The sequence below is a fragment of the Rana temporaria genome, chromosome 7 (assembly GCF_905171775.1).
Source record: "Rana temporaria chromosome 7, aRanTem1.1, whole genome shotgun sequence".
Taxonomy (NCBI): domain Eukaryota; kingdom Metazoa; phylum Chordata; class Amphibia; order Anura; family Ranidae; genus Rana; species Rana temporaria.
In genome coordinates this window covers 51,949,853-51,976,627 of record NC_053495.1, presented here as the reverse complement: position 1 = coordinate 51,976,627, position 26,775 = coordinate 51,949,853, and the positions used below count along the sequence as shown (strand labels likewise).

Below are 26,775 nucleotides of genomic sequence, written 5' to 3'. Positions count from 1 at the left end.
GCAGACCCTTGTTTAGTTGCTAACTGGTTTAGTTTCTGTTTTAGGCTAAAGGAGGCAAAAAAGTAAAGTTCCCTACTAAACTATTTATTTAAAGGCTCCCCATACACAGCTTGAATTTCTGCCCCTGTTGGCACCACCTGGCTCAACAAAAGTTGGCTGTTCAATTGACTTTAGTTAAAGGTGCTGGGAGAAATATTCTCAGGTGAACAGTGACTGCATCCATTCAGATGCAACTACTATTCAAGTATTTTGACAGCCGGCTGTCAGAATAAAATAGGTGGCAGGGGTGAAAATCCACACCAAACAGCATGCAGATAAACCAAATAAATCTAGAAGTGTTTGGGCAGCATTAGTTTGACAGTACTGTGCAGTGCAAGCTTCCATTGTTGGCCTTCCCTCTACTAGTGTGATTCCTGCTGTGTAATGACGCGTACACACGATCGGTCCATCCGATGAGAACGGTCTGATGGACCGTTTTCATCGGTTAACTGACGAAGCTGACTGATGGTCAGTCGTGCCTACACACCATCGGTTAAAAAAATGATCGTGTCAGAACGCGGTGACGTAAAACACGACGACGTGCTGAAAAAAACGAAGTTCAATGCTTCCAAGCATGCGTCAACTTGATTCTGAGCATGCGTGGATTTTTAACCGATGGTCGTGCCTACTAACGTTTTTTTTTCTATCGGTTAGGTATCCATCAGTTAGATTTAAAACAAGATTGCTTTTTTTTTAACCTATGGATAAATAACCGATGGGGCCCACACACGATCGGTTTGAAAATGGTCCATCAGACCGTTCTCATCGGTTTGACCGATCATGTGTACGCGGCATAAGTGATTACAAAAAACTGATAACAAAGCACATTTGGGTACTTGTACTATCAGTTCTGTATATTGCAGTTACAATGTTTTAATCAATATCTGTATTGTATTTATTTATTTATTTATTTATTTTCTGCCTGGAGTTTAGCTTTAAATGTATGTAAGGCATTAGCGGAATCTTATTAGCCAGTGAACCTTTATAACATATGCTAGTAATTAAAAGGATGAGTTGACAACACTGCTGTGACTGTTGGCAGTATTCCTTTGTGTGACAACTAGACAGGAAGTCATCTGTGCATTAGAAAATAACTTCCCTTTTGTACTGTCTGTATTTAATACCTACAAATTGTGAACTACCTTATATAAATAAAAAATTGTTATTTAAAAAAAAAAAAATAACTTCCTGTTAAACTGCTATCGTTTTACATATTTAAATTTTCTGTTCAGTTTCTAAAAACTTTGACATATTTATGTATTAAAATGGTTTTGCATAAACCAACTTGTAATTTGTGTTAAAGTATATCTAAAGTCAAAGCTTTTCAGTTTTGGCTATTGAAGGTAATCATTAAAAAAAAAACTTTTTTTTTTGTTGCTGTCTATATGACTGTTTGGTGAAATCTTCCTTTACTCCCTGTCTCAAGGAACAACATTTGAGTTGCAAAATGAGAAAGATCTCCCCAAAGTAATTGGAATCCCATTTTAGAGAGTTTTCACTGGAGCAAGATTTTTGGTCCGTTAAGCTGTCCAATGGCCATATGTGAAATACGGCCAGTTTGGCAGGATAAGTGTTGTGCTGATCAATGTATTCTGACGGTGCTGGGTTTTCTGCTATCAGAATACAATGACACAGCGGGGAGGATTCCTGCATCCACCTCAAATGTGTTGATGGTGGAATCTGTTCCATTTTTTTTTTGTTCAGCCAGCTGGTTGAATGAAAAAACTGAACCATGGCTTTACTGTATTGGTGACAACTCCTGATAGGGGTTCTAATACTGTGTTGAAGCCGACATGTGTCTGAATTTCAATGAACGGGGATCCGACTTGGATTCCCGCTAATACCAGGCACTGTGTTTGGTATGAATCATACGGGGGAACTCCACGCCAAATTTTAAATAAAAAAACGGCATGGGTTCCCCTCCAGAAGCATACCAGGCCCTTAGGTCTGGTATGGATTTTAAAAAGTGCATGGGGGTCCCCCCAAACCCATACCAGGCCCTTATGAGAGCACGCAGCCCAGCCGGTCAGGAAAAAAGTGTCAAGAAAAAAAACACACTACACAGGTTTTTAAAGTAATTTATTAGGCAGTTCCAGGGTCTTCTTTCAACTTTGGGGGTCTTCTTTCGACTTTGGGGGTCTTCTTCCGACTTTGGGGGTCTTCTTCCGACTTCGGGGGTCTTCTTCCGACTTCGGCGGTCTTCTTCCGGCTTCTTCGCTCTCTTCTTCTGCTCTCCGGTGTCATCTACGCACTCTCTGGTTCTTCTCCCGCTCTGGTGCCTTCTTCCTTCTGCCGGGCTCCTCCGCTATCTTCTTCCAGCTCTTTTGCTAGCGGTGGCCCGGTCTTGTCTGTAGTCTTCTACCCTCTTCTATTCTTCCAATGTTGACACAACGCTCTCTCCCGCTGTAATCCCGGGTGCGCAGTGTGCAATGATTTATATAGGCCTCTTAGCAGGAGTAATGTGCAAGTATATACAGCATACATGAATAGAAGTTTGCTCTGTTCCATCAAAGACCACTCCATGCTCTTACTCACCAATCCAGTCGACAGTACCAGCTTTATTCAAGTGGAACTATGGGCAAAATAAAAAAGACATATTATGTAGTCTGTTACCAGTATTACCACAGCTGTCTTTGTTTTTCTGTGCCCCATAGTAAAATGTTATTGTCTGCTGATCTTGCCAGTAAAGCCTCGTACACACTACAAATATTTTTTGTTAGACCCATCGATTTGAACGAAAAAATAATTGACAGCTCAATCTAGAGCCACTGTACTAACAATTAAATGTTAGTGCAGCTATCTCCCCTGCTGTGCTATTGTGCTCTGACAGGGGCATGACCCTCCCCCAGCAGAACACTCCGGTCAGCACTCTCAGCCATTGGCTGAGAACGCAGAGCAGGAGCTGATTGGCAGACCTTTTTCAGAGTTCGGTTGGGTTCAGTTTAGGAGACATACTTGCCCACTGAATACCCTTCTCCCTGTTCTTCTGCAGAAATGTAACAGTGGCCTTAGATGTGTGTTTTGGATCATTGTCATGTTGCAAAAGTGCACAACGACCACCAAAGGCACGGAGTGATGGTAGAATCTTCTCTTTCAATATAGAGCAGTACATCTGTGAATTCATGATAACATCAATGAAATGCAGCTCCCTGGCACCAGCAGCACTCATGCAGCCCCACAGAAGGACACTGACACCACCATGTTTCACTGTAGGCACCATGCATTTTTCTTTGTATTCCTCATCTTTGCGACGCCATACAGTTTTGAAGGAATCAGTTCCAAAAACATTTATCTTGGTCTCAGCACTCCAGAGTACAGAGACCCAGTTTTCAGCATAGGCCCTGGCAAAATCTAAGTTGCTTTTTGTGCATGGGCTTCAAGAGAGCCTTTTTTTCATGGACGGCACCCATTGCATGCCATTCCTGAATGAATAAATAGACTCACCTGAATTTTTCTAATTAAGATTTTGTTGTCCAAAATGTATGGACCTTGCTTTGTGCACTGGTGGGCCATCCGCCAAACTGTTCTCACGAGGTTGGGAGCATGAAATTGTCCAAAATGTGTTTGTATGCTGACACTGTAAGAGTTCTCTTCCCTGGAACTAAGGGGCCAAACCCAACACCTGAAAAACAACCCCACACCGTAATCCCCCCTCCACCAAATGATTTGGACCAGTGCACAAAGCAAGGTCCATAAAGACATGGTGAGTTTGAGGTGGAGGAACTTGACTGGCCTGCACAGAGTCCTGACCTCAACCCGATAGAACACCTTTGGGATGAATTAGAGTGCAGACTGTGAGACAGAACTCTCGTCCACATCTGTGCCTGACCTCACAAATGCACACACTCCTAAACCTTGTGGACAGCCTTCCTAGAAGAGTCAAAGCTGTTATAGCCGCAAAGGGAGGGCCAACTCCATATTGAACTTTACGGACTAAGATTGGGATGCCATCAAAATTCATTCATTCATTCATTTAGACTTCTGTGTTTACAAGTGATTGTGGTGAGCAGGCACCAAAGGGTCTGAGCCAAAGGTGGTGGAAGTGAGTTCCCCCAAGTTCCCCCTGAAAAAAAGGCCTGTATATCTATATATATATATATATATATATATATATATATATATATATATATATATATATATGTTCTTCAACATAATAATGCTTCACCCCTCCCTGTAACATCCAGATTTTCTTTTTTAGACGAGCACAAGGCATTTGCAGATGTAATGTATTTTCAAGGGAGAATATCCCCCCCAGAGTCAGGTATCCACATTGGTGAAATGATTTTCTGCATAGACTCAGGGCATCTGTGGGTCACCTTGTCTTGCAAGTCAATTGTCTGTGTGACTGGAAATACAATATCCCTAATGTCAATTGTTCTTTGCAGACCTGTGCATTTAAAACAGAATTGTCTTCATTTATAGCAGTTTGAAAGAGATAATTAACAATGTGCTCAATCCAGGAAACTATTATTGTAAAAGCATGTTTCCAGATAGATTTTTGCTTGACAGAAATAATGCATCTCTTGGAGTGAGGAAAGAGATGCATCTTCTACCTGAAGTCCTATATGTCGTCAGTTAATTGCTATACTGCAAGGCTACCCCCCATGGTTTTGAGAAGGGGCAGATGCGGAGGTTGTTTTGGTAATACTATTTAAGAAGAGACATATTTGCTGAGGAAGTGCATTTCCTTACATTACACACCATTCAGCATATAGAAAAACATATACAACTGTTCTAAAAGAAGCATGCCATTCACTTTGAATAGATTTCATCTCATTTCTTGACACAGCAAAATTAACTTACAGGGGTTTAACCGCTTGCCGAACGCCGCACAAACTTATACGTTGACAGAATGGCAGGGACAGGCAAATGGGCGTACATGTACGTCCCTTTAAATTTGCCGCCGTGTGGTCCCTGCCACAAGCTCCGTGATTAATGTCCGCTGGTGTCCCACGATCAGGTCACGGAGCTGAAGAACGGGGGATGTCAGTGTAAACACAACATCTCCCTGTTCTTCCTAGTGACGAGTCACTGATTGTCTGTTCCATCTCATCGGGAGCAGCGATCAGTGACCTGTCACTCGTAGCCATGCCCCCCAACAGTTAGAATCACTTCCTAGGACACACTTAACCCCTTCCCCGCCCCCAGGGGGACATATCCTTAGAAGACAAAGTGGATTACATAAAGTAAAACATGAGGGTTCACAAACCCACACACAGGGGGACATATCCTTAGAAGAAAGAACAGATTATTTAAAGTAAGACATGTTATTACAGCGGGGGGGGGGGTCGGGTGTGAGCCCTGACCCTCTGGCTCTAATCAGGGGCTTAAAAAAAAACTGCCACTGTAATTCATGTGCCGGTGACCTAAAAGGGGCCAGATGCATGAAATAGGGGGTGGCAGCCGTAGATAGAGGGAGCGGCAGCCGGGTGCCCCTAAATGGATGGGCCCCCACTGTTAAGCATAGTGAACCTCAGCTGATCTGGCTGTCTGTAGCCTTGGATTATCACAGTGGTGGCCTACACCAACCATCGGAGAAGAACCAAAAGTCTCATTGCAGTGGGAAAAGATCAAATCTTGTTCTTGGCAGAATGTAATGTCCCTGTCTTGTCTGCCGTGTACATCCCAGGTTTTTCAAAACTGGTAGGCATATTTTCTCAGCCAGCAGTGGCTGGACCTGTTGGAGTGGTCTCTTCATCTGGAGATATTTCAAGACTCTGGTGGCTCAATGGAATCAGTACACATTGATCTATAAATTTGCCCCCTTGAAATGTCTTTCTCATTTGCTTTGCATGACTGAGATAAAGAGAATTCTTGTGATCTTCATTGCTCCAGACTTACCCCGGCTGATTTGGTATACCAACTTGGTAAGACTGCTGGTGGATGCTGCATCCGTTTTACCAGATTATATCATAGTTTAATGGCCTCTCAGTCTGTGATAAGACTGTTTTGAGAGATTCTCTTGTGTAGCTGTCCCGGTTTGTTCTCCTGTGACTCCATTGAATCTGAATCTAGTTCCCTCTGCGCTTAGAAGCCATCATGTGAACTCATCAGGGGCATTCCCCTCTCTACTATTACCCACAAGGTGGTATTCTTTGCTGCCATCACCTCTGCAAGGTTAGTATCTGAACTGATGGCAAATATTGTTTCTGGTTTTGCATTGGTACACATTTGTGCTGAAGCCCACCACTTCCTTCATACATAAGGTCTTTTCTGCCTTTCACCTAAACCAAGACATCATTCTTTTGTTCCTCTGTTGCCTCCAGTTAGCTGAAAGTAAAATTCTTTCTATTTTTTGGATGTGGTTCGAGCTATGAGAATCTCTTAGCAACTGCTTTTTTCAGAAAGACATTCTCTTTGTTATCCTGGACAGCCTTTGGAAGGGTTCTTTCTTCGCTTTCCACCATGTCTAAGAGGCTAAGGCAGACCAGCATCCAAGCTTATGGTTTCAAGGATCAGGTCCTTTCCTGTGAAGGCGTATTCTACTACATCAGTGAGTACTGCTTGGGCTATTCAGGGTCAACAACTGTTTCCCAAATTTGCAAGGCTGCCACTTGGTTTTATCAGGTGAATGTTGAGGCCTTAGCTAATGCCAGCTTTGGATCAGGGCCGTCTTAATAGCATCATGGGCCCCTGGGCAAAGTAATGCTCTGGGGCCCCTACAATGATGACAGTGCAGGTAAACAGACATCAAGTAAGTAGGAGGCAGACAGCCTCCCCGTGTATTCAACACTCTCAGTGCCATCATGGGGCCCCCAATTTCGGGGCAGCGTAGGCTCAAGGACCAGCTGCTTTAGGGAAAGTGCAGGGGCCCCCCATGCAGCTGGGGCCCCTGGGCAGTGCCCAGGAGTACCCTCTCATTAAGACAGCCCTGCTTTGGATGTAGGTTTCTTAAAGTGGTTGTAAAGTCAGAAGTTTTTTTTATCTTAATGCATTCTATGCACAAGGCAGGTAAGTATAACATGTTTGTTATTTTTAGAAATAAACAAAATAGACCTTACAATCCCTTAAAGGCAACTCTTAAACCATTTGGCATTGGTGCCTTTACGGGTTTTCAGATGCTGCTGGGCGTGGCAAGGGCTATAATCATGTGACCGCCGTGATTGGCTTATATGGCAGTCACATGATCAGAAACTTCCCGATCACAAGCAGCGATCGGGAACTTTCCGTTAGCTGTTGGTATCTGTGCTGGGAGCGTGCAGGGCGCGGAATTCTAAGCACAGCTGGTTTTGCAATGTTGCATGCAAATATGTGGGTGCTGGGCACCAAGAGGCCATATACTGTATTTTCATGCCATCGGCGCCAACAGGTTAAACTGCAGGCAGTGCTCAATTCTGTGTTGTTTTTTTCTTTGACCGGTTAGTGCTTGTCTGCTGTGTTGCCCACGCTCCAGTTGGACTGCTTTTTGGACATCCCAAAGGTGATAGAATTCCTTTGTCCCTCAATAGATGAGAAAGAAATTATAATTCCTACCATGGAGTCCATTGATGGATACAGGTCCAACCCCTCTGTGTCTATGATCATAATCTCAGTGCTACTTTGTTTCTGAACTAAGGCATTCTGGTAGTATGTGAGGGTATCCTGGGCTGGCCTACAGTTTTTTGCTTGCCAATGCCTATCCAATCCACCTGTAGGCAGTAGTATAATCTGAAAGTGAACGACTTTCTGTGTTCCTCAATCAATTCCAAGAAAAGCATTTTATGGTCGGTAAAAAAAATATCGAATTTGTGTGATTTTGGTGTCAATTGAAGAAAAACTAGGAGAGAGTTGCAGGCAGACACTGTCAAAAGCCACTTATTTCACAGGAAAAAAAGGAAAGGAAATGGGTTCCAACCTGTCCAGTTGACATCCCTCTGAGAGCAGAAGGCCGGAGGCAGTCTGGTTCACTATATAGACATGAGATCATTAAAAATAATCATATAAAGCAACTGTCATCTTGTGTTTTTGAGCAACTTAAAGTGTGATAAGCTCAGTTGTCATTAAGTGTCTGGATACTATTTTACTGCAAGGATCTTTTTGGTCATTACCTTATACCTGTGGGCACCCATTTTTCCGAAATAATTTCTTAAATAAATATATTTTTTAAAACTACTATAGTGCCCTTGCATTGCTGGCTTTAAGGAAATGTATAATATTTGCAGATGATTGCATATTATACTTGTTTGGCCTGTAAGGCAGGTATGTGATTTCCACCACCTTGTACATACATATTTATCACCTATATATAGTGAATTCAGCCTGCAGACTGTACAGCATTTTACAGAATGCCTCCTGCTAATACAATGTTTTCAGTTGACATGATGTGTGTAGAGTCCACAGAGTTGCTGTGTTTACCGTGTGAAGGGCATGCCTCCCAACATGAAATGCTAGGACAGCACAAATATGTACACACAACCCTACCATATCCCTATGATAAGAACCATAAGGAAAAAAATTAGAACTCAAGGCAAGGCATTTTTTTTTTTCATTTTTCATTTTTTTATGGAGTAAGAGAGGGTTATTACCCCTGTCAGTTTTCTTCACCATCTGTGTCACCATTGGAAAGATTTACCTTTGATTCCTGTCAAACTCTCTGAAGTGAGGGAATCTGTGGTTTTCACTGGGATCACATGAACTAGTGTCCCCATTGGAATATTTCCCCTGTTTTCTTGTGTTGGTGACAACCCAAAATTTGAAATTATTTTTCATTTTCAGTGATCACAGTAAACATGACAGCAATAAAACCCTGACAGGTGTTCTAACCCCTCTCCACATAATTTATTCATCATTTTAAGCCAATATGTATTCTTCTACATATTTTTGGTAAAAAAATTGATTGGTTTGAGCAAAAGTTTTATTGTCTACAAAATAGGGGATAGATTTATGGACTTTTATTTTTTGTTTTTGCTGGTAAAGGAGGCTTACTGGAACAACACAGAGATCGCTGTTCTTAATAAATGGGAACTGCAGGTCTTAGTATTGTCCCCTGTCAGAACGGGGTCTGCCTTGTTTACATAGGCAGATCCCCATTCTGCCTCTCTGTACCGTGATTGCAGGTGGCTGGCGGACATCGAATCCGCTGAGGCCGTGTTCCCACGGCTGGTGCTCCCACATGCACGGTCCAACGTACAGGTACGTCGGTTTGCACAGCCAAGCTGCCTTGCCGCAGTATATATGCGGTATATATGCGGAAGGCAGTCAGCAAGTGGTTAAAAAACTGTCATAAATATATGGATTTTACATGCTCAATTTTGAAAGCTAACACCAGGATAATATTTTTAAATATGTGACGGTTATTTACAGCTAAGCTCAATGATTTGAAAATTACAATCACATGGCTAAATGAAGATTTAGAGCCTAATATGTTTTAGCATAGTATCAGGGATACCACATGCCGGCATCCAGTAGGGGTGATCAGATAAGTTGCCTGCACCTTAAAGCGGAGTTTCGCCCAAATTTTTGTTTTTTTAAAGTCGACAGCTACAAATACTACAGCTGCTGACTTTAATATATGGACACTTACCTGTCCAGGGCACCCGCAATGTCAGCACCCAAAGCCGATCTGTGTCTCGGGTGGAGGCGCGGCCATCTTCAGTAAGGGAATCAGAAAGTGAAGCCTTGCAGCTTCACTCCCTGGTTCCCTACTGCGCATTTGCTGATCCCGCTGCGCAATTTCACAGGTCCCTGCTGTCTCCTGGAGGCTGGGACTGTCCAATTATCCAATCCACTGTTACGGACACATATGATACAGTGAGGAACGTCTAGCTGGTCATTCCGCTTTCTGGTTCAATTCGGATCCTTCCCACTCTGCGTGCAAGCCAAAGGCCACGGCTGGGTCACAGCCGAATGCTCTTTGTGCTTGCCTTTTTGTAAGCGGCCATTTAATACGGTGGTTGGCACATAATTGTGTGAATCACTTGGGTGCTGCTTAAGGAGTTTGGATTGAATTTAAGGACTTTAATTTATTTTGTTTGCTTATTAATAGCCTATAGATCTTTCTGGTTGGACAGTATCGATTTAAGAAAAGGGCGCATATATAATAATTTTTGTGCAATATCACTTCATGTGCTAATTATTATTTATGTCATTCTGTCTATGCTATTTTTTGGTTAATGTGGCTTATTGGCACAGTTGTTACCTTTGTTTTTTTAATTGATATGTGTTTATCCCACTTTTAGCTGCTGCCTACATCTTGTTAATAGTCTAGCCCGGTTTTCTTTCCTATCTGTCTTCTGGGACATGTGTGTCTCCCAGAAGACAGCTGGGGGGACGGAGGAGGTGCTGGACATGGCATAGATCGCCACGGTTACTGCGGCGATCAATGCCCGGAAGTGGGAGCAAAGTACCTGGATTACACAGATATCTTCCAAACATTATCCTTTTCTGCCTCTGGGATCTGTGCATGTTTGTTTCATAGTCTTGCTGTTTTAGATATAAGAAGTATTTATTAATGGGTTATTACTCAAAGGATTTCATGCAATGACGTCAAACCACATGAGTAGCCAGCTTCTTCTACATAAGAATGTTGTGTGTATATATAGTTACATAATTAGTCAGGTTAAAAAAAAAAAAAAAAGATACAAGTCAATCTAGTTCAACCAGCTTTACAGCTCTGCAATATGGGTGATTTTGCTTTGACTAACTGGACTGCTCTAATTGGCAAAGCCAAGGCTCGCTTTAAATCTGGATGCCAGGCAGATATAAAAGACACAAGTTAATGCAGCATGGTATTATTTATTGCAATCTTAAAATATCGTGTAAATATCGCAGAATTTCCATTCCCTGGCATAATAGGGCACAATTCATTTGGGCACATGCACATGGGTCCTGCGGCCACCCCCTCCCCCCTCCTTTTTACTCAGCCTTCTACTGACAAATGTATATGGCATTATAGTTTAAAACACCTGTGTGTCATTTAATACACCTGTGCATGTTCCCTGCTTGCTAGTGTTTTACAGGTACCTGGGAAAGGTGAGCTCTGACTGGTCCAGGTGGAGCAGGTGACCGGCTGGAAGGTTCTGGATCTGTTGGACCCTATATAAGGCCGCAGCTGCGTGTGTTCAGGGCTGTTGGCTGGGTACTGGACTTTGATCCTGCGGGCCCGCCATGAACTCGCTCCTGAAGGAACTGCTTGTGAGAGCAGAAAGTGCTGGGGGAGAAGATTGGATCCGCCGCTGTCTGGCCATGGAAGATGCGGCTGAAGAACGAATCGCGGCAGAAGAGGGGACGTCGGCGTCCCATACAGCAACCGAGGCCCAAGAAGAACAGCGCCATGATACCAGCCCACCCACCACCAGACCCAGACGCGGCCGTGCGGCGGAACGGCCTGAAGTTGCGTCGCCTGAAGCAGAAGAGTCCCGGCGCCAAGAAGAGGATGTCGTTGCTACTCCCACAGTGAGGAGGTCTGGCCGAGGCAAGCGGGCCCCCTCCTCCTCTCCATGCGGTCCTGGTGGTAAAGGGAGCCGTGGGCGGCGCACAGCCGCGCCTCCAGCTCCTATCCCAGCCGCCGCCATCAACTCAGCTCAGCCGTCCGGACGCCACCTACTGGTCGGAGGCCAGAATGCGCCAGAGCAAGGTAATTTAACCCCTTCTCACCCAGTATACATGCCTCAGGCTGCTTATAGTGGCACTGTCCCTCTTTTAGACTCTCTGTTGTCTTCCTTTTCAAAAATTGCAGAGGCAGTAGTGTCCCAAAAGAATAACTCTCCTCCCCTACCTGTAATTAATTCTCCCGCTAAAGTATGGTCTGCTAATGTGCCAAATATGCCCGCCCCTACTAGTATGCATATCCCTATTGTACCCGACAGTCACTCTCCATTTGATTTAAGCAGGCATACTGTTCCTGAAACACTGGTCCGTGAGGTCATGCCCTGTGCATTATCACCCCTGGGTTTTCATTTAACTGATTCATTAAAAGAAAAAATTTGGAAAGGGGAATTCATTGACATGCTGTCTTTACTCCCCTCAGCCAAAGAATTTCTGCGCACTGATAGAAGGGTGGAGGATAGGCCAGAAGATGACAGAAGGAGGCCGGTAGCCAGATCCTTTTTTAATTGGCTACAGGCCTTTTGCATATTTTCTAGCGTAATGGGAGAGAAATACCCTGACCGCTGCAGCGGTCTTTTCCAACACGTAGAGATCATTCTGGAGGCGTACAAAAGCTTTGGTGGTTTTGGATGGTTTTCGTATGATGAATCCTTCCGCCAGAAGTTGGCAGTTTATCCTAGCTTACAATGGGGCATGAAGGATGTAGGCCTGTGGCTAAACCTTATTGTTCCCCAGAGACCCGTCCCTCCAAAACCAATGCCGCAAGCCAGTAGCACTAGTCAATCTCCCTACAAAAAAGGTTACTGCTATTCTTTCAACGAGAGTCAGTGCAAGTGGGGTAATTCTTGCCGCTTTAAACATGAATGTTCTTTCTGTTTAGGTCCACACCCTGTAGCGAAGTGCTTTAAAAAGAACACCCCGTCCAGCTCTCAAAGGGATATTTTTTCCAAAAGCCTGCACGCCAGTGAGGCTGGAAAACATGCTTCATTGGTTGGCAATCTATCCAGACAAGGTGAAGGCCAGCCTCTTAACTGAAGGTTTTAGGGATGGTTTTCCTTTACCAAATTTTACAGGTATAGGTTGCCAACCGGTAAAGAATTTGAAGTCAGTAGACAGGTTTTCTGAGGTTGTCCGGGCAAAAATCTTAAAGGAAGTCAAGGAGGGACGTGTAGCGGGTCCTTTTACTTCGCCCCCTTTTGTTAATTTCCGTATTTCTCCTCTGGGTATTGTACCAAAGAAGGAACCCAATTCTTTTCGTTTAATACACCATCTTTCATTCCCGGCGGGGAGTTCCTTGAATGACGACATAGACACTTCCCTTTCTTCAGTTTCCTATTCAACTTTCGAGGACGCTATACAAGTGATCAGGCGACTTGGCCAAGGTGCGCTACTAGCCAAGGCAGACATCAAAGCTGCCTTTAGGCTGCTGCCAATTGCCCCCTTTTCTTTCAATTCGTTAGGTTTTTGTTTCGAAGACATGTATTTTTTCGATATGTGTTTACCTATGGGGTGCTCACTATCATGCGCCTATTTTGAGTCATTTGCGTCCTTTCTGCAATGGGTGGTATCCTTTGAGTCAGGTTTGGACCACATAGTCCATTACCTGGACGATTATCTCTTCGTTGGGCCGGCGGGTTCCCCGGCTTGTTTGCAGCTGCTGCAGCTTTTTTCAAAAATATCGGCTCATTTTGGTATCCCCCTGGCAGATGAGAAGACCATTCTCCCGTCTGTGTCCCTCGAGTTCTTGGGTATCACAATTGACACCCTTGCTATGGAGTTTCGGTTGCCAGAAAATAAAATCGATCGTTTGAAATTGGTCATTTTGGGTTTGCTTCGGAAGAAGAAGGTGTTATTGAAGGAGCTTCAATCCTTGCTCGGCCTCTTGGCGTTTGCTTCCAGAATCATGCCTGTTGGCAGAATATTTTCCCGTCGCTTATCAATGGCAACATCAGGGCTCAAGTCCCCGTTTTCTCATGTTCGATTATCTGCAGAGCTAAAAGAGGACTTGTCGGTCTGGTTTAAATTTTTCGATCAGTATAACGGGAGGTCCTTTTTCCAAGAGGATTTTGTCTTGGCTACTGATTTGGAGCTTCACACCGACGCAGCGGGCTCTTTGGGTTTCGCAGCTATATGGCAAACACACTGGCTTTGCGGCGCCTGGCCTGCTTCTTGGGTGACCCGTAAGCTCACCAAGAATATTGTTTTACTAGAATTTTTTCCTATTGTGGCGGCTTTTGAACTATGGAGCGTTCACTTCGCAAATAAGCGTATAACGGTGCAGACTGACAATAAAGGGGTAATGTTTGCCATAAATTGTCTCTCTTCAAAGTCCATGTCAGTAGTCAGGTTGATTCGGCATTTTGTTTTGCTCTGTTTAAAACATAATATTTGGGTTAAGGCTCAGCATATTCCGGGTAAGTCTAACACCATTGCGGATGCTTTATCCCGTTTTCAGATGTCACGATTCCGGCAGTTGTTCCCGCAAGCGGATCCCGAGGGATGTGTATGTCCAGCTCATCTGTGGGACCTGATATAGCGAAGCTATCCGCAGTAATTCAGCACTCCGTATCCCCGCATACTTGGTCAGACTATTCGGCCGCTTGGAATCGGTGGTTAGTTTTCTGTAGGTCCTTGGATTTTGATTGCTATCAACACTCGGAGGGAGCAGTGCTATCCTTTTTGTGTATTTTGATGCATGACAACCTATCACACGGCCACATATCCAAGATCTTGGCTGGTGTTTCCTTCTTTTTTAAGTTACATAACCTACCTCCATTAAATGTTTTCTTTTCGGTCAAGCAAGCCCTGAAGGGCTATAGGAAAAGCACGTTTGTACAGGATAAGCGTAGGCCGGTTTCATTTGAATTACTTAAAAGAATTTGCGTATCCACAAATTACACTTGCCTGGATCAATTCGAGTCTGGTCTGTTTACAGCAGCTTTCTGTGTAGCCTTTTTCGCAGCATTAAGAGTATCTGAGTTGGTACCAGCAACTAAATCTGGAACTTCCGGTCTGTTGTTCCAGGATGTCATTGTCTCCAATGAGGGAACCAGTTTGTTTATTCGTCATTCAAAAACGGATCAGCTGGGAAAGGGGTGCTGTATACAACTCTATCCTTGTGGGGATCAAATTATATGTCCAGTGTTAGTTTTACAAAGGTACTTGGCCATCAGGCCCCCTTTCGCTGGAAATTTTTTCTGCCACAAGGATGGTTCACCACTGACCAAATATCAGTTTAGTTCAATTTTTAAGAAGTGTTTGCGAGCTATTGGAATGTCGGATGCTTTCTTCTCAACCCATTCTTTCCGCATCGGTGCTGCCACGGAGGCGGCGAGGTTGGGGCTCGATGAGACAATCATCCGCAGGTTGGGGAGATGGGAATCTAGTAGATTCAAGTTGTATGTCCGACCTAACTTTCTTCCTTGATTTTCAGGTTTTCACAACACCATATGGATTTTAGGGCACTCGTTTGTTTTCTGGGCACGTAGGAGAGCATCTCAGCGTTGCTATACGGAGAACTTAACATTACCAACTGACGCCTTCTCATTACTATGGAAAGGTATTCGAGGTTTGCGCTGGTGTCAGGTGTCTTTTCAACTAGCTCAGCTCAGCGCACAATGGCCCCCTCCCTCCGTAATCATTATTCATGTAGGTGGTAATGACATCGGTAAGATGAAATCCATTGAGTTACTTTTCAACATAAAGCGTGATTTTCAAAGGTTTAAGCTTGCTTTCCCAGCGTGTAAATTTGTTTTTTCCGAAATAATCCCCCGGCTTTCCTGGTCCACTTCTCCCGAACTTAAACCACTTGAGAAGGTAAGAAGGCGGGTGAACAGGTCTATGGAGAAATTTATGCCATCCATTGAAGGTTTTTCCTACCGACACGTAGATTTAGAAGGGGATATCCCGGGGTTCTATCGACCAGATCTTATCCATCTATCTGAAGTAGGAGTGGATTTATTTAACTTAGGATTGCAGAATTGTGTGGAAATGGCCGTGGCGGTTGGGTAGGCCAGTCCTGTTTGCAACAGGTCTGGCTGGTGGGGGGACTTTACAGTTTGTTCAATTTTAGCTGCTCGAGTCCTTTGACTGAGCAGGGATTTTCTGATTTATTAAAAGGTTTATTATTCAATACGTTATTTTGATTAAATAAAGATGGTTATGATATATATTAATTTGTTTAAACCAATAAAGGTGCCACGGCCATTAAAATGCCAAAAGTTGTGTGATCCTTTGTTCACTGGGAGTGTTGGGTTTTTGAAGGGGTGGGTAGTGTGGCCTGCGGTCCCATGGCATAATAGGGCACAATTCATTTGGGCACATGCACATGGGTCCTGCGGCCACCCCCTCCCCCCTCCTTTTTTACTCAGCCTTCTACTGACAAATGTATATGGCATTATAGTTTAAAACACCTGTGTGTCATTTAATACACCTGTGCATGTTCCCTGCTTGCTAGTGTTTTACAGGTACCTGGGAAAGGTGAGCTCTGACTGGTCCAGGTGGAGCAGGTGACCGGCTGGAAGGTTCTGGATCTGTTGGACCCTATATAAGGCCGCAGCTGCGTGTGTTCAGGGCTGTTGGCTGGGTACTGGACTTTGATCCCCACCCCCCCTCCCTGTCGTTGGCACAATTATGTGGTTTGTCACCCCCGAATCGGGGGGGGACTTTACAGTTTGTTCAATTTTAGCTGCTCGAGTCCTTTGACTGAGCAGGGATTTTCTGATTTATTAAAAGGTTTATTATTCAATACGTTATTTTGATTAAATAAAGATGGTTATGATATATATTAATTTGTTTAAACCAATAAAGGTGCCACGGCCATTAAAATGCCAAAAGTTGTGTGATCCTTTGTTCACTGGGAGTGTTGGGTTTTTGAAGGGGTGGGTAGTGTGGCCTGCGGTCCCATGCACAGCAGAGCTCCAACTAGGGAGGGAGAAGCAGCACAAGAAGCCAAGCACTTGTGCTACTGTGCAATAGCATGCTGATAAGAAGAACATAGTGACTAAGGGGGGAGCTTATCAGTGTGCTACTTTTCCTTTCACTGTCCAGTCACAGGCTATAGGTGATGTAGAACAATTAGGTCTTCTTCCCTGCCAGATATGGTTATGTGGTGTAGAAGATCTATTTCAATCTCAGGGTTGGGTGCACCGAAATACAAATCCTTTGTTAGGTAAAACATCTCCCTTTTAGATATTCCATGTGTGTACTAAGCTGTTTTAGGTGAAGGACATTTTGATAGATACTAGACATACATATAGTATAAAATAACATGACAGTTTGTATGATATGAGGATATGTGGTAAGAAATAGAAAACCCTCTTTTTAGTAATGACATTGGCTTTGTTTGTTATTTCAGGAAACCAGAAAAAGGGGTTCAGTATCTTATTGAACGAGGCTTTGTACCCGACACCCCAGTTGGAGTGGCTCACTTCCTCCTGCAGAGAAAAGGACTCAGCCGACAAATGATTGGAGAATTTCTGGGCAACAGGCAAAAGCAGTTCAACAGAGATGTGCTTGAGTGAGTATTATTTCAATGTAAATTATTTCTAAGAGATTATCATTTTGCTCTAGTTTAGCTGTTATAGAGCACTTCTGGAATAGCAATTTGGCTTTTTATCTAGAGAGGCGAATATGTTTAAAAGTACCAAAGGGGTGCTGGGAACTATTGAAATGTCTCTCCAGCCTAAAAAGCTTCCCATAACATATGCGTATTGACAGTAGATTACAACCTTAGATTATATTCACTTTTACTTGTTCATCCTGCTATTCCCATTATTAACTCATTATGTTCTTCACAGGGCAACAACAAGGATCAGCCTCTATTAATATGGCTAATCCATGAAGCGTTGTTGGAATCTGGAAGTATAGCCACTTCATTGTGTATTCCAAATGTCTCTACATGTCAGAGGCCTTTTCCACAGTGCATGGGCTAAATTTGCCTGAGCTGTTGCACCACTGTTAGAAATGCCATAGGAAATCAGGGGAAGTGTTCTACACGTACTATACATTGCTGTTGGTTGATGTCACTTAGCCGGGCCGGTCTCTGGAGGCATTTCGACTTTATGTTGCGATCTACCCAGATGGAAAAATGGAAAGAAACTGCTCTAAAAAATGCCAGAAAGAAGAGAAAAGAAGGAAAAAAGACCTGTAACGTAGTTACAGTCTAGTCCCTCCAGGTGCTGCGATTCCGTGTAAACAATAACTACAAGAAATAAACATAGGAAAAATATAAATCGTGCTACCTCAACCACCCTTCTTGACAAACACAAACGTATGCAAGTGGGTGATCTAGAGCAGTGTTTCTCAACTCCAGTCCTCAAGGCGCCCCAACAGGTCATGTTTTCAGGCTTTCCATTATTTTTCACAGGTGATTTGATCAGTTTCACTGCCCTAGTAATTACCACAGCCATTTCATCTGAGGGAAAACCTGAAAACATGACCTGTTGGGGTGCCTTGAGGACTGGAGTTGAGAAACCCTGATCTAGAGTGATATAAGTGAAAGGCTGGCTGCTATGTCAGAAGCAACCTATGTTGGCCACTAGGGTGCAGCATGCAGCCACCTTAAAATCCCTCAACAATCATAGTGATAGTGATTGCAAGAAAAAAATAAACAAACAAGAACCAAAAACAAGAAACACTTGGATCAAAAAACATCAACTAAATGTGAGTTTTGACTCTGAATGAATTAATACACAGTCCAAAAAGTTGACAGCAGAGAGTCTATTGGATAGCAGGTAGTATGTCAAACACCCGTGCATCTGTGCCACATTACGGATTAGTTATGAACGTGTCCACAAGAAAAGAGTGACATCTCCTCCACCAGACTTATAGATTGGCTTCTTACCGAAATCCCACGATTCCTTATGACAGGGGATCAGAAACCGCATATAATAGTTCACAATCTTGCATTTTAAGTTGTGCAGTCCTGATGGATTTCGTTCTCCAAGAAATTCCAGCAATATCAATGCCCACCATGTAAAAAACAGTGACAGCTCCACATAGTGCATTAAATGTGTAGAAATGTATTTAAAAGATTAAAATTGCACTTACAGTTATGCAGTTTAAAATTTGCCTTGAATCTATTGTGCCGGCCGGTACACAAAACTCTCAAGCACCCGTCCACTGGGGGAACGTCAGGAGCTTCTTAGGTGACGACAGCGCGCCGCTTGCCATACGTCTGTTTCGTAAAAAACGTACTTCCAGGGGGCTAGACTACCAGCTGCTTCAGCCTCTCAGCATACCCTCTCTGCTTACTGAAGCCACGAGAACAAAGTGATCAGTGGTCTTTGATTACTCAGTTCTTGGTTTTAGAGGCAGTTGGGGAGAGATGAAGCTTCACACCAATGCTGCAGTGAATATATTTGTTATTTTGAAATCCCATACTTCTCTTTGCTCTGACTGTCAGACCATCCCCCATTAAGCACATTCAGAGATATCTCTTGAGCTCTTGACCAGCTCAGATTTGCCCTGTTGGCCATATACAACATTTTGTAACCCCTTCAGATAACTTCTGCCCCCATTTTCTCAAAAAATGCTAAGATCTGAACTGAACTTTTATGCAGAAAATACTACATCATGTAGTTTGCCTACGGGTGTCTTTCATCTCCAGCAGGCTCCAGGGCCGTTACCTTCAGTCTCAGGACTGTTAGGCCCCGTACACACCATAGAATCCATCCGCAGATAAATCCCAGCAAATGGGTTTCAGCGGATAGATCCTATGGTGTGTACACGCCAGCGGATCTTTTTCCGCGGATATATCTCCCCTGGGATGGATTCCAGCAGATCGGATATTTGCTGACATGCAGAACATATCCATCTGCTGGAGTCCATCCCAACAGATGGATCCGCTGGTCTGTACAGACTCACCGGATCTATCCGTCCGAAGGGATCCCCCGCATGCGTCGTAATGATTCGACGCATGCATGGAATTCCTTATATGACAGCGTCGCGCACGTCGCCGCGTCATAATCGCGGCGACACGTCATCGCCAGAGGATTTCGGCGCGGATTTCAATGCGATGGTGAGTACACTCCATCGCATTAAAATCTGCTGAAATCCTTGAGAGGATTTATCCGCGGAAACTGTCCGCTGGACCGTATTCGCGGATAAATTCTATCGTGTGTATGGGGCCTTAGAGATGTCCCCAGGCTTGAGGGCTCCTTTTCACACACTTATTGGTTCTGTCTTATACTACAAAGCTACTGGAAGAAAATACAGAACCTAATCACCAGACTTACAGGGATTTACTTGGAGGACAACCCCACAGCCTGTCTTTTGCACATTAACAAAATCCTAGATACTAGCCAAATGGAAAGATACCACACCTCCCACCCTCAGCCAAGGATTATGAGGTGAATTTGACCATTGTTCCCTAAAAAGAAATTATTTATAGAGGAATATGGAGAGGGAGGTATTTAGCATGGTTGTTCCTGTAAAGGGGAGGCACTGTTCTTATTTATACTGTGTTATGCAGGGATTTATAAGAGGTCGCTATGGTGGTTTCAGTTGTGAGGCATGCATTAGTTGGGAGTATGCTAGTCATTGACATGTACTAGTTACAAGGCTAAGTATGAAAATGTGGAAAAGCTAATTTCCCTGTGTGTTTTCATCTCTGCAAAAGCAAGGTAGCACAAATAGTGTCTGTTTTCCTAAAGATGTAGATGGGTATTCTGTAGGGGTCTTGGCTAGGATATACTGTATAATAGTTTAGGTAGGAAAGTCATATTTAGCAGAGGTCTGTCCACTAATTTGTTTTCTGTTGTAGCAGAGAGACCAGACCTCACTTCTAATATACCGTTTCAATGCAACAAAAGCTTTAAGTTCTGCAATGTGAAAAAAGGAGAGGTTCACAAGATAATGAAAAATTCAACAGATGGAAAACCTCACCATAGCTTTAAAAAACAAGAAGAGAAATATCTACATTTCTGGACCCCATGCCAACTTTCCAAAGAGTAGACATAAGCACTGGGTGAATACCTAAACTTCCTGCTTCCCATCACTATTATCTCTGCATAGCATACCTGCACTGCTGGTCACGCACTCCCTCTTTTACCACATATCAGGGGGTTTAGGAAGAGAGAGGGGACTGCCACCTTAAAATCTCTCCTTTCTCCCCAGACTATCCCCCCCCCCCCCCCCCCCCGGTTTCCCTTTCTCATAATTCTCCCTAATCTTCCACCCCAGTCACACTTCGTAGACCTCCACACATCACCTTCATTCCTTCATTTTCCCCACCCCCAGCACACTTCGCACCATATCCACCCTTAACCCCCAAAAAACCTACAGATACATCACTGGGGAATTCTCAGAGAACTCCGCTTATCTCCATTTGCATGCACAGTAGTTCCGTCTTACAACCACATAGAAGTCAAACTCCGGCTACCACTTTTTAGCAGTTACAGCAACATTTTTTTATTTTATATTTGGGATAAAGAATTTACATGAATGAAATAAAGCTGATCATTGTAGGAACCCCTGTCAGTGTTAAACAGTTTGTCTCAACTTTCAACTGCCGCTTTTGCTTGACAGCTTGGTCTGTTAAAGGAAATTAAAAAATAAGAGGCTTACTAGTGAAAACATGTGAAAATAAAGGAAAAAAGTCTAAAAAAGAATGCAGACCCCACATCTAAGAACTAGTAGGCTGCAGTGTAATATGTTTTGGAGTTTAATATCACCATTTACACCTTGGAGTAACAGAAATGTGCATTTCTGCTACACTCAAAAAACGCAACAAAACACACGTCACCTCAGCTGTCCTAAAAAGAATGAGGCCCAGATACACAGAGAGCAAGGCGCACATTACGCCGCCGTAGAGCACACACTGTACGCCACGCCAACGTAGCGCGGAGAGGCAAGCATTGCATTCAGCAAGCCAGTGCTCCCAACGCTGCGCCAGAGTGGCGTAGGTTTCGAAGGCGCACGCCGGCGTAGGTGGAAGTGACCCCATGCACCCAGACAGGTACGTATCACAAACTGCACATGCGCCGTGACGTGGATGCATACACAGCACCCCCCTGCGCCTGCTCACAACCACGCCGCCACAACTGCCTAAGCTACGTCGGACCACCGCGTACGTTGTGAACATAACGTACGCCCCCCAAGCCAGACACACGTCCAACGCACAATACGCCGGCTTGTGTTCCCTGGTGCAGACCTGTGCATGTCTGTTGCCGGGTTGCACCTCATTTATGGGGAATAACTTTACGCCGGACGTACAACTTACGCGCATGTCGCCTAGCATACGCCGGGCACACGCACGTTCGTGAATCTGCGTATTTCCCTCATTTGCATGTTTGACTGGCTAATCAATGGGAGCAGCACCATACGCCCAGCCCATATATGCGCCCACCCTACGCCGGCGTGTGCAAGCTACGTCGGCGGGGTGTAGCCTGTTTTTAGGCACATGTTGGTTTGTGGGTCTGCCGCACACATACGCCGGCGCATATTGGCACTTACGTCGGGGGAAGGTGTTATACGTCGGCGTAAGTGCTTTGTGAATCTGGGCCTGAGTGTTTTGTCGTGTGAAAAATGTGCCAAAGTCAGTTCCAGAAAAGGATATAGGAACTAGTTTGGGATGTTTTTAAAGTGCCCATTTAAGTGAGTTCCCACTATGCAAAATTTAAATGCAGTCTTAATGTGATAAAAAGTTAAATAGCTTCCCAGCAGCAGCACAAAATCCAAAGAACAGGCTGCAGAGAAGGATCACTGCATTTGGTGCGGAAGCAATGGTCTTTTTTCAAATGAAGAAGATTTAGGAGAAAATGGACAGCCGCACTCCAGATAAACTTCGGAAAGTTTTCTTTATTCGATAAAAGTGATCATACACAGCAAGACACAGCCATAGAAAGGGACAGCCGACATGTTTCGCACTACATTAGTGCTTAGTCATGGCCTTGGTTCCACGATGGAGGTATGGCTTTTGGCCGCAATTCTTCCACGAAGACCACTTCTGGCCAGGCTTTTCTGTACAGTAGTTGGTTGTTCCTGGGTCCCACTGATTTCTGCCAGTTCTGTGCTGATGGCACTGCTAGACATCTACTGATGTCAAAGTTTCCTTTGCCGACCACTGCATCTACCGTCCTCTGTGTTGCCCAATTCTTTGTGCTTCTTCAAAAAGAACAGCACATCTTGAAACCCTAGCCTGCTGTGAAATCTTTTCCTGGGAGAGGAAACCCAGGCGATGCACTTTGTTGTAAAACGCGTTGGGAGACTCCACTGCTGCCATTGTTTATAATTGACAAGCGCTGTTCAACTATTCTAAATGTAAGTGTTTTTACCTACATTAAACCAATACACATTCAGTATTACACTATGTGCCCTTCTCTTCTTCTTCAATATTCCAACACATCGGTTCAACCTTCTGGCCCTTATTGGGCACCTCCTGGAAGTACCCATCTGCTCGAATCATTTCCTTGGTCCCCTTTGGAGTGATATGTGAGTCGCTTCCGTGTGAATCGCAGCTAAGGATCCATTTCCTGTATTGATTTATATCCTGCTCTGTTGACCCTCGGGACATATGTTCACTAGGGTTCATCACTTCTGGTAAGCTCCCTCTTTAATTGTCGGTGGTGGATTTCTTTATTGCACTCCATCTCAGAATATTGGGATTATTATCACTATTTTTTACACCTTGAACTTTTTTGGTCATCATTTCTCTCCAGAGACTTTATATAAACTATTTAGTGTTTCTCATATTTATGATTGTTTTTATTGTCACTTTTATTTCAAGATTGTTTATATTGTTATCACTTTATTGATATACGTATCATTCATTTATTGGGGTGATACACATTCTATGTTTGCTGTGAAATCTTTTCCTGGGAGAGACCTTGTTGATGCAGTATAACTATCATGTTTGGGCAGTATTGTCATTATGTATGACTTGTGGCATAAAACTGACTTCCACAACCTCATCTCCGTAGCAGAGTTTGGCTGTTATCTAATCTTGCAAACCACATTGATTTTATATGGGGTTTTTCTGTTACATAGCGTTTACATAGCGCTTACATAGTGCTAATATACATAAGAATGTACATCAAAATTAATGATAAAAATGTCTGAGGAGGTCAGCATTTCGATTCAGTTTTGCAAGAGTTACAGTTTCTGTGGCTGAATTAAAACATAATATGTTCGGTATTGAGATGATGTCTGGTAGAGGTCCTGGGAGACGTGGAGAATTGATCCAAATGTACACAATACCCTGTATGCTATTTATGGTGTTCATTACACTGAGAATGAAGTGAATGCATGTTATATTTATGTAAGCTCCTTGAGTCTGGGGAGCGATTTCAGGTGCCACTGACTCCATATTAATGATCAGTGCAATCTCATTGATCCAATCAAGGTGCAGAGATAAACATATATATATATATATATATATATATATATATATATATATATATATATTTTTTTTTTTTTTTTAAATAAAGTTAGACGTTCTGCTACACGACTCAGTATAGACCTGGATAAAGAAATCTCCTAAACTATACATGACCCTTACTAATACTGCACACTTATGTTCTATTCCCTTGCCAGCTACCTTTACCAAGGGAGAGAAAGAAGGAGTGAGAGGTAGAGGCAGGAGAAAAAAGGAGTGGGGGGAAAGGGGTGAGTTGTTGCAGGGGAGAGGTAGGTCTACTTCAGCTTGTATAAGAGCAGTGTGAACAGCAAGCTTTGACAAAGCATTTGCAGAGCTTTCAGCAAGCCTTTCTGAAGCTTTTAAAGTACCATTCAGCTCCAGTTTGTAAAAATTAAACACAGATCCTAATGGAGGTGTTGATTGCCACTTTAAACAAGCTTCAAGCAGGCTTTTTGAAGCCTGTTAAAAGCTTGCTAAAGTCTGCTAGCAGCTTGATCAAAGTGGCAATCAACACTCCCACTAAGTTCTGTTCAAGATTTATAAATTGTAGCTAAATGGTACTTCAGAAGCTTTAACAAAGACTGCTGAAAGCTCTGCAAATGCTTTGTCAATGCTTGTCAAACTAAAGCCTATGTGAAACAGGCCATAGAAGAGGAGAGAGGACATGCAAACACTGATATTGCCACTGCCAGTGGTTTCTGCTGCTGCTAATTTACATGCAAGGTTTTGGTGGCAGTGATTTACAGTGGGGAAAATAATTATTTGATCCCCTGCAGAGTTTGCCCACTTAGAAAGAAATTAAGGGTCTATATATATATATTTTTTATCATAGGTGTATTTTAGATGATAGAGACAGAATAACAACCAAAAATCCAGAAAAAAGCACATGATACACATTTTATAACCCCAAACACACCTCCAAGACGACCACTGCCTTGCTAAAGAAGCTGAGGGTAAAGGTGATAGACTGGCCAAGCATGTCTCCAGACCTAAACCCTATTGAGTATCTGTGTTGTATCCTCAAATGGAAGGTGGAAGAGCGCAAGTTCTCTTACATCCACCAGCTCTGTGATGTTGTCATGGAGGAGTGGAAGAGGACTCCAGTGGCAACCTGTGAAGCTCTGGTGAACTTCATGCCCAAGAGGGTTAAGGCAGTGCTGGAAAATAATGGTTGCCACACAAAATATTGACACTTTGGACCCAACCCTTTGTTGCCAGGGGTTTAGACATTAATGGCCATGTGTTGAGTTTTTTTGAGGGGGCAACAAATTTACACTGTTACACAAGCTGTACACTCACTACTTTACATTGTAGCAAAGTGTCATTTCTTCAGTGTTGTCACATGAAAAGATATAATTAAATACTGAGGGGTGTACTCACTTTTGTAGGATACTGTATATGTGGATTAGCTGCTAGAGGGGAGGGGGGATTTCTCCTGTAGCCCTTTCTAAAGGCTTTCTGTGTATCAAGTTACTGAATGTCGTTTACCTCACTCTGGTGGTTATTTACGAAAGGCAAATCCACTTTGCATTGCAAGTGTACTTGGAAGTGTAGTCGCTGTAGATCTGAGGAGGACATGCAAAAAAAATAAAAAACATAATTTAAGCTTGTACATGACTGGATGATAAAATCAGTAGAGCTTCCCCTCATTTCAGATCTTCCCCTCAGATCCACAGCGACTGCACTTCCAAGTGCACTTGTAGTGCAAAGTGAATTTGCCTTTTGTAGATAACCCCCTCTGTGTCATTATGCAAAGAAGGGGGGATTGTCCCTAAAGGGGAAAATCTATTTGTGCCTGTGTTTGAATAAACAAAAAGTCTTATGTTTTTTTACTTCCCTACACTGATGTTTCAACAAGTGACTGGGTGGACTAAGGGATCTTGGATCATGCTGGCAACGGGCAAGGGAAACATACAGCGGACATACTCCTCTTGAGTACGGGGTCCGACACAGTTGTGAAATGGCCACAGTATTTAGATGTGCTGGGAAAATCTCATAGTTTATCCCGGATCAAGGCTCCAATGTTATCACTTTAAATACTAACATGCATGGATCAGTATCTCATTCAATCAAGGTAACTCTGGATGAGAGCCAGAAGATCTGCCAAGGAAGATATCGCTGCTGAAGCCCCTTGGAGAAGGCAATAGGGACCCCACTAGCCAGCATCCCTCAGGCCTCGTACACACGATAGGTTAAACAGAAGACAGCGGTCTGATGGACCGTTTTCATCGGTCAAAACCGATCGTGTGTGGACCCCATAGGTTATTTAACCATCGGTTAAAAAAAAGCCAACTTGCTTTAAATTTAACCACGCATGCTCAGAATCAAGTCGACGCATGCTTGGAAGCATTGAACTTCGTTTTTTTCAGCACGTCGTTGTGTTTTACGTCACCGCTTTCTGACACAATCATTTTTTTAAACAATGGTGTGTAGGCGCGACGGACCATCAGTCAGCTTCATCCGTTAACCAATGAAAACGGTCCATCAGACCGTTCTCATTGGATGGACTGATCGTGTGTACGCGGCTTCAGTTTTCTGTGGGCTGACGATAAAGAATAAGTTTATCTAGATCACCAATTTTTTTGGATAAAGAATAAGTTGGCAAACCAGCACAAAACCTTTTCATCATAGATAATTTGAAATGTGACAGTGCTTGGTTCTAGAGCTGTTTGACCTGCCATTTCTTATATTGAATTGAATTTGCAGAGATCTACCAGTTCTAGCATTTAATAGGGATTTGTGGTGTTAAATAGTTTTTTAGTGGATTGTGAGCCTGAAGCAGGCTCATTCTGGGATGACCACAGAACACACTAATTACCTTGTTGTATTTGGAAACATAACTTATTTACATC

At 43.4% G+C, this 26,775-nt stretch overlaps 1 protein-coding gene across 12 annotated transcripts in view; it reads left to right on the top strand.

Moving 5' to 3' along the window:
• Window positions 1-26,775, top strand: part of IQSEC1 (IQ motif and Sec7 domain ArfGEF 1) — a 439,647-nt gene that overhangs the window by 337,667 nt on the left and 75,205 nt on the right. For all 12 annotated transcript variants that reach the window (XM_040359364.1, XM_040359365.1, XM_040359358.1 and 9 more), the window contains one exon: window positions 16,922-17,083. In XM_040359364.1, coding sequence (XP_040215298.1) covers window positions 16,922-17,083 — 162 coding nt within the window. The remainder of the gene's footprint in view (window positions 1-16,921; window positions 17,084-26,775) is intronic.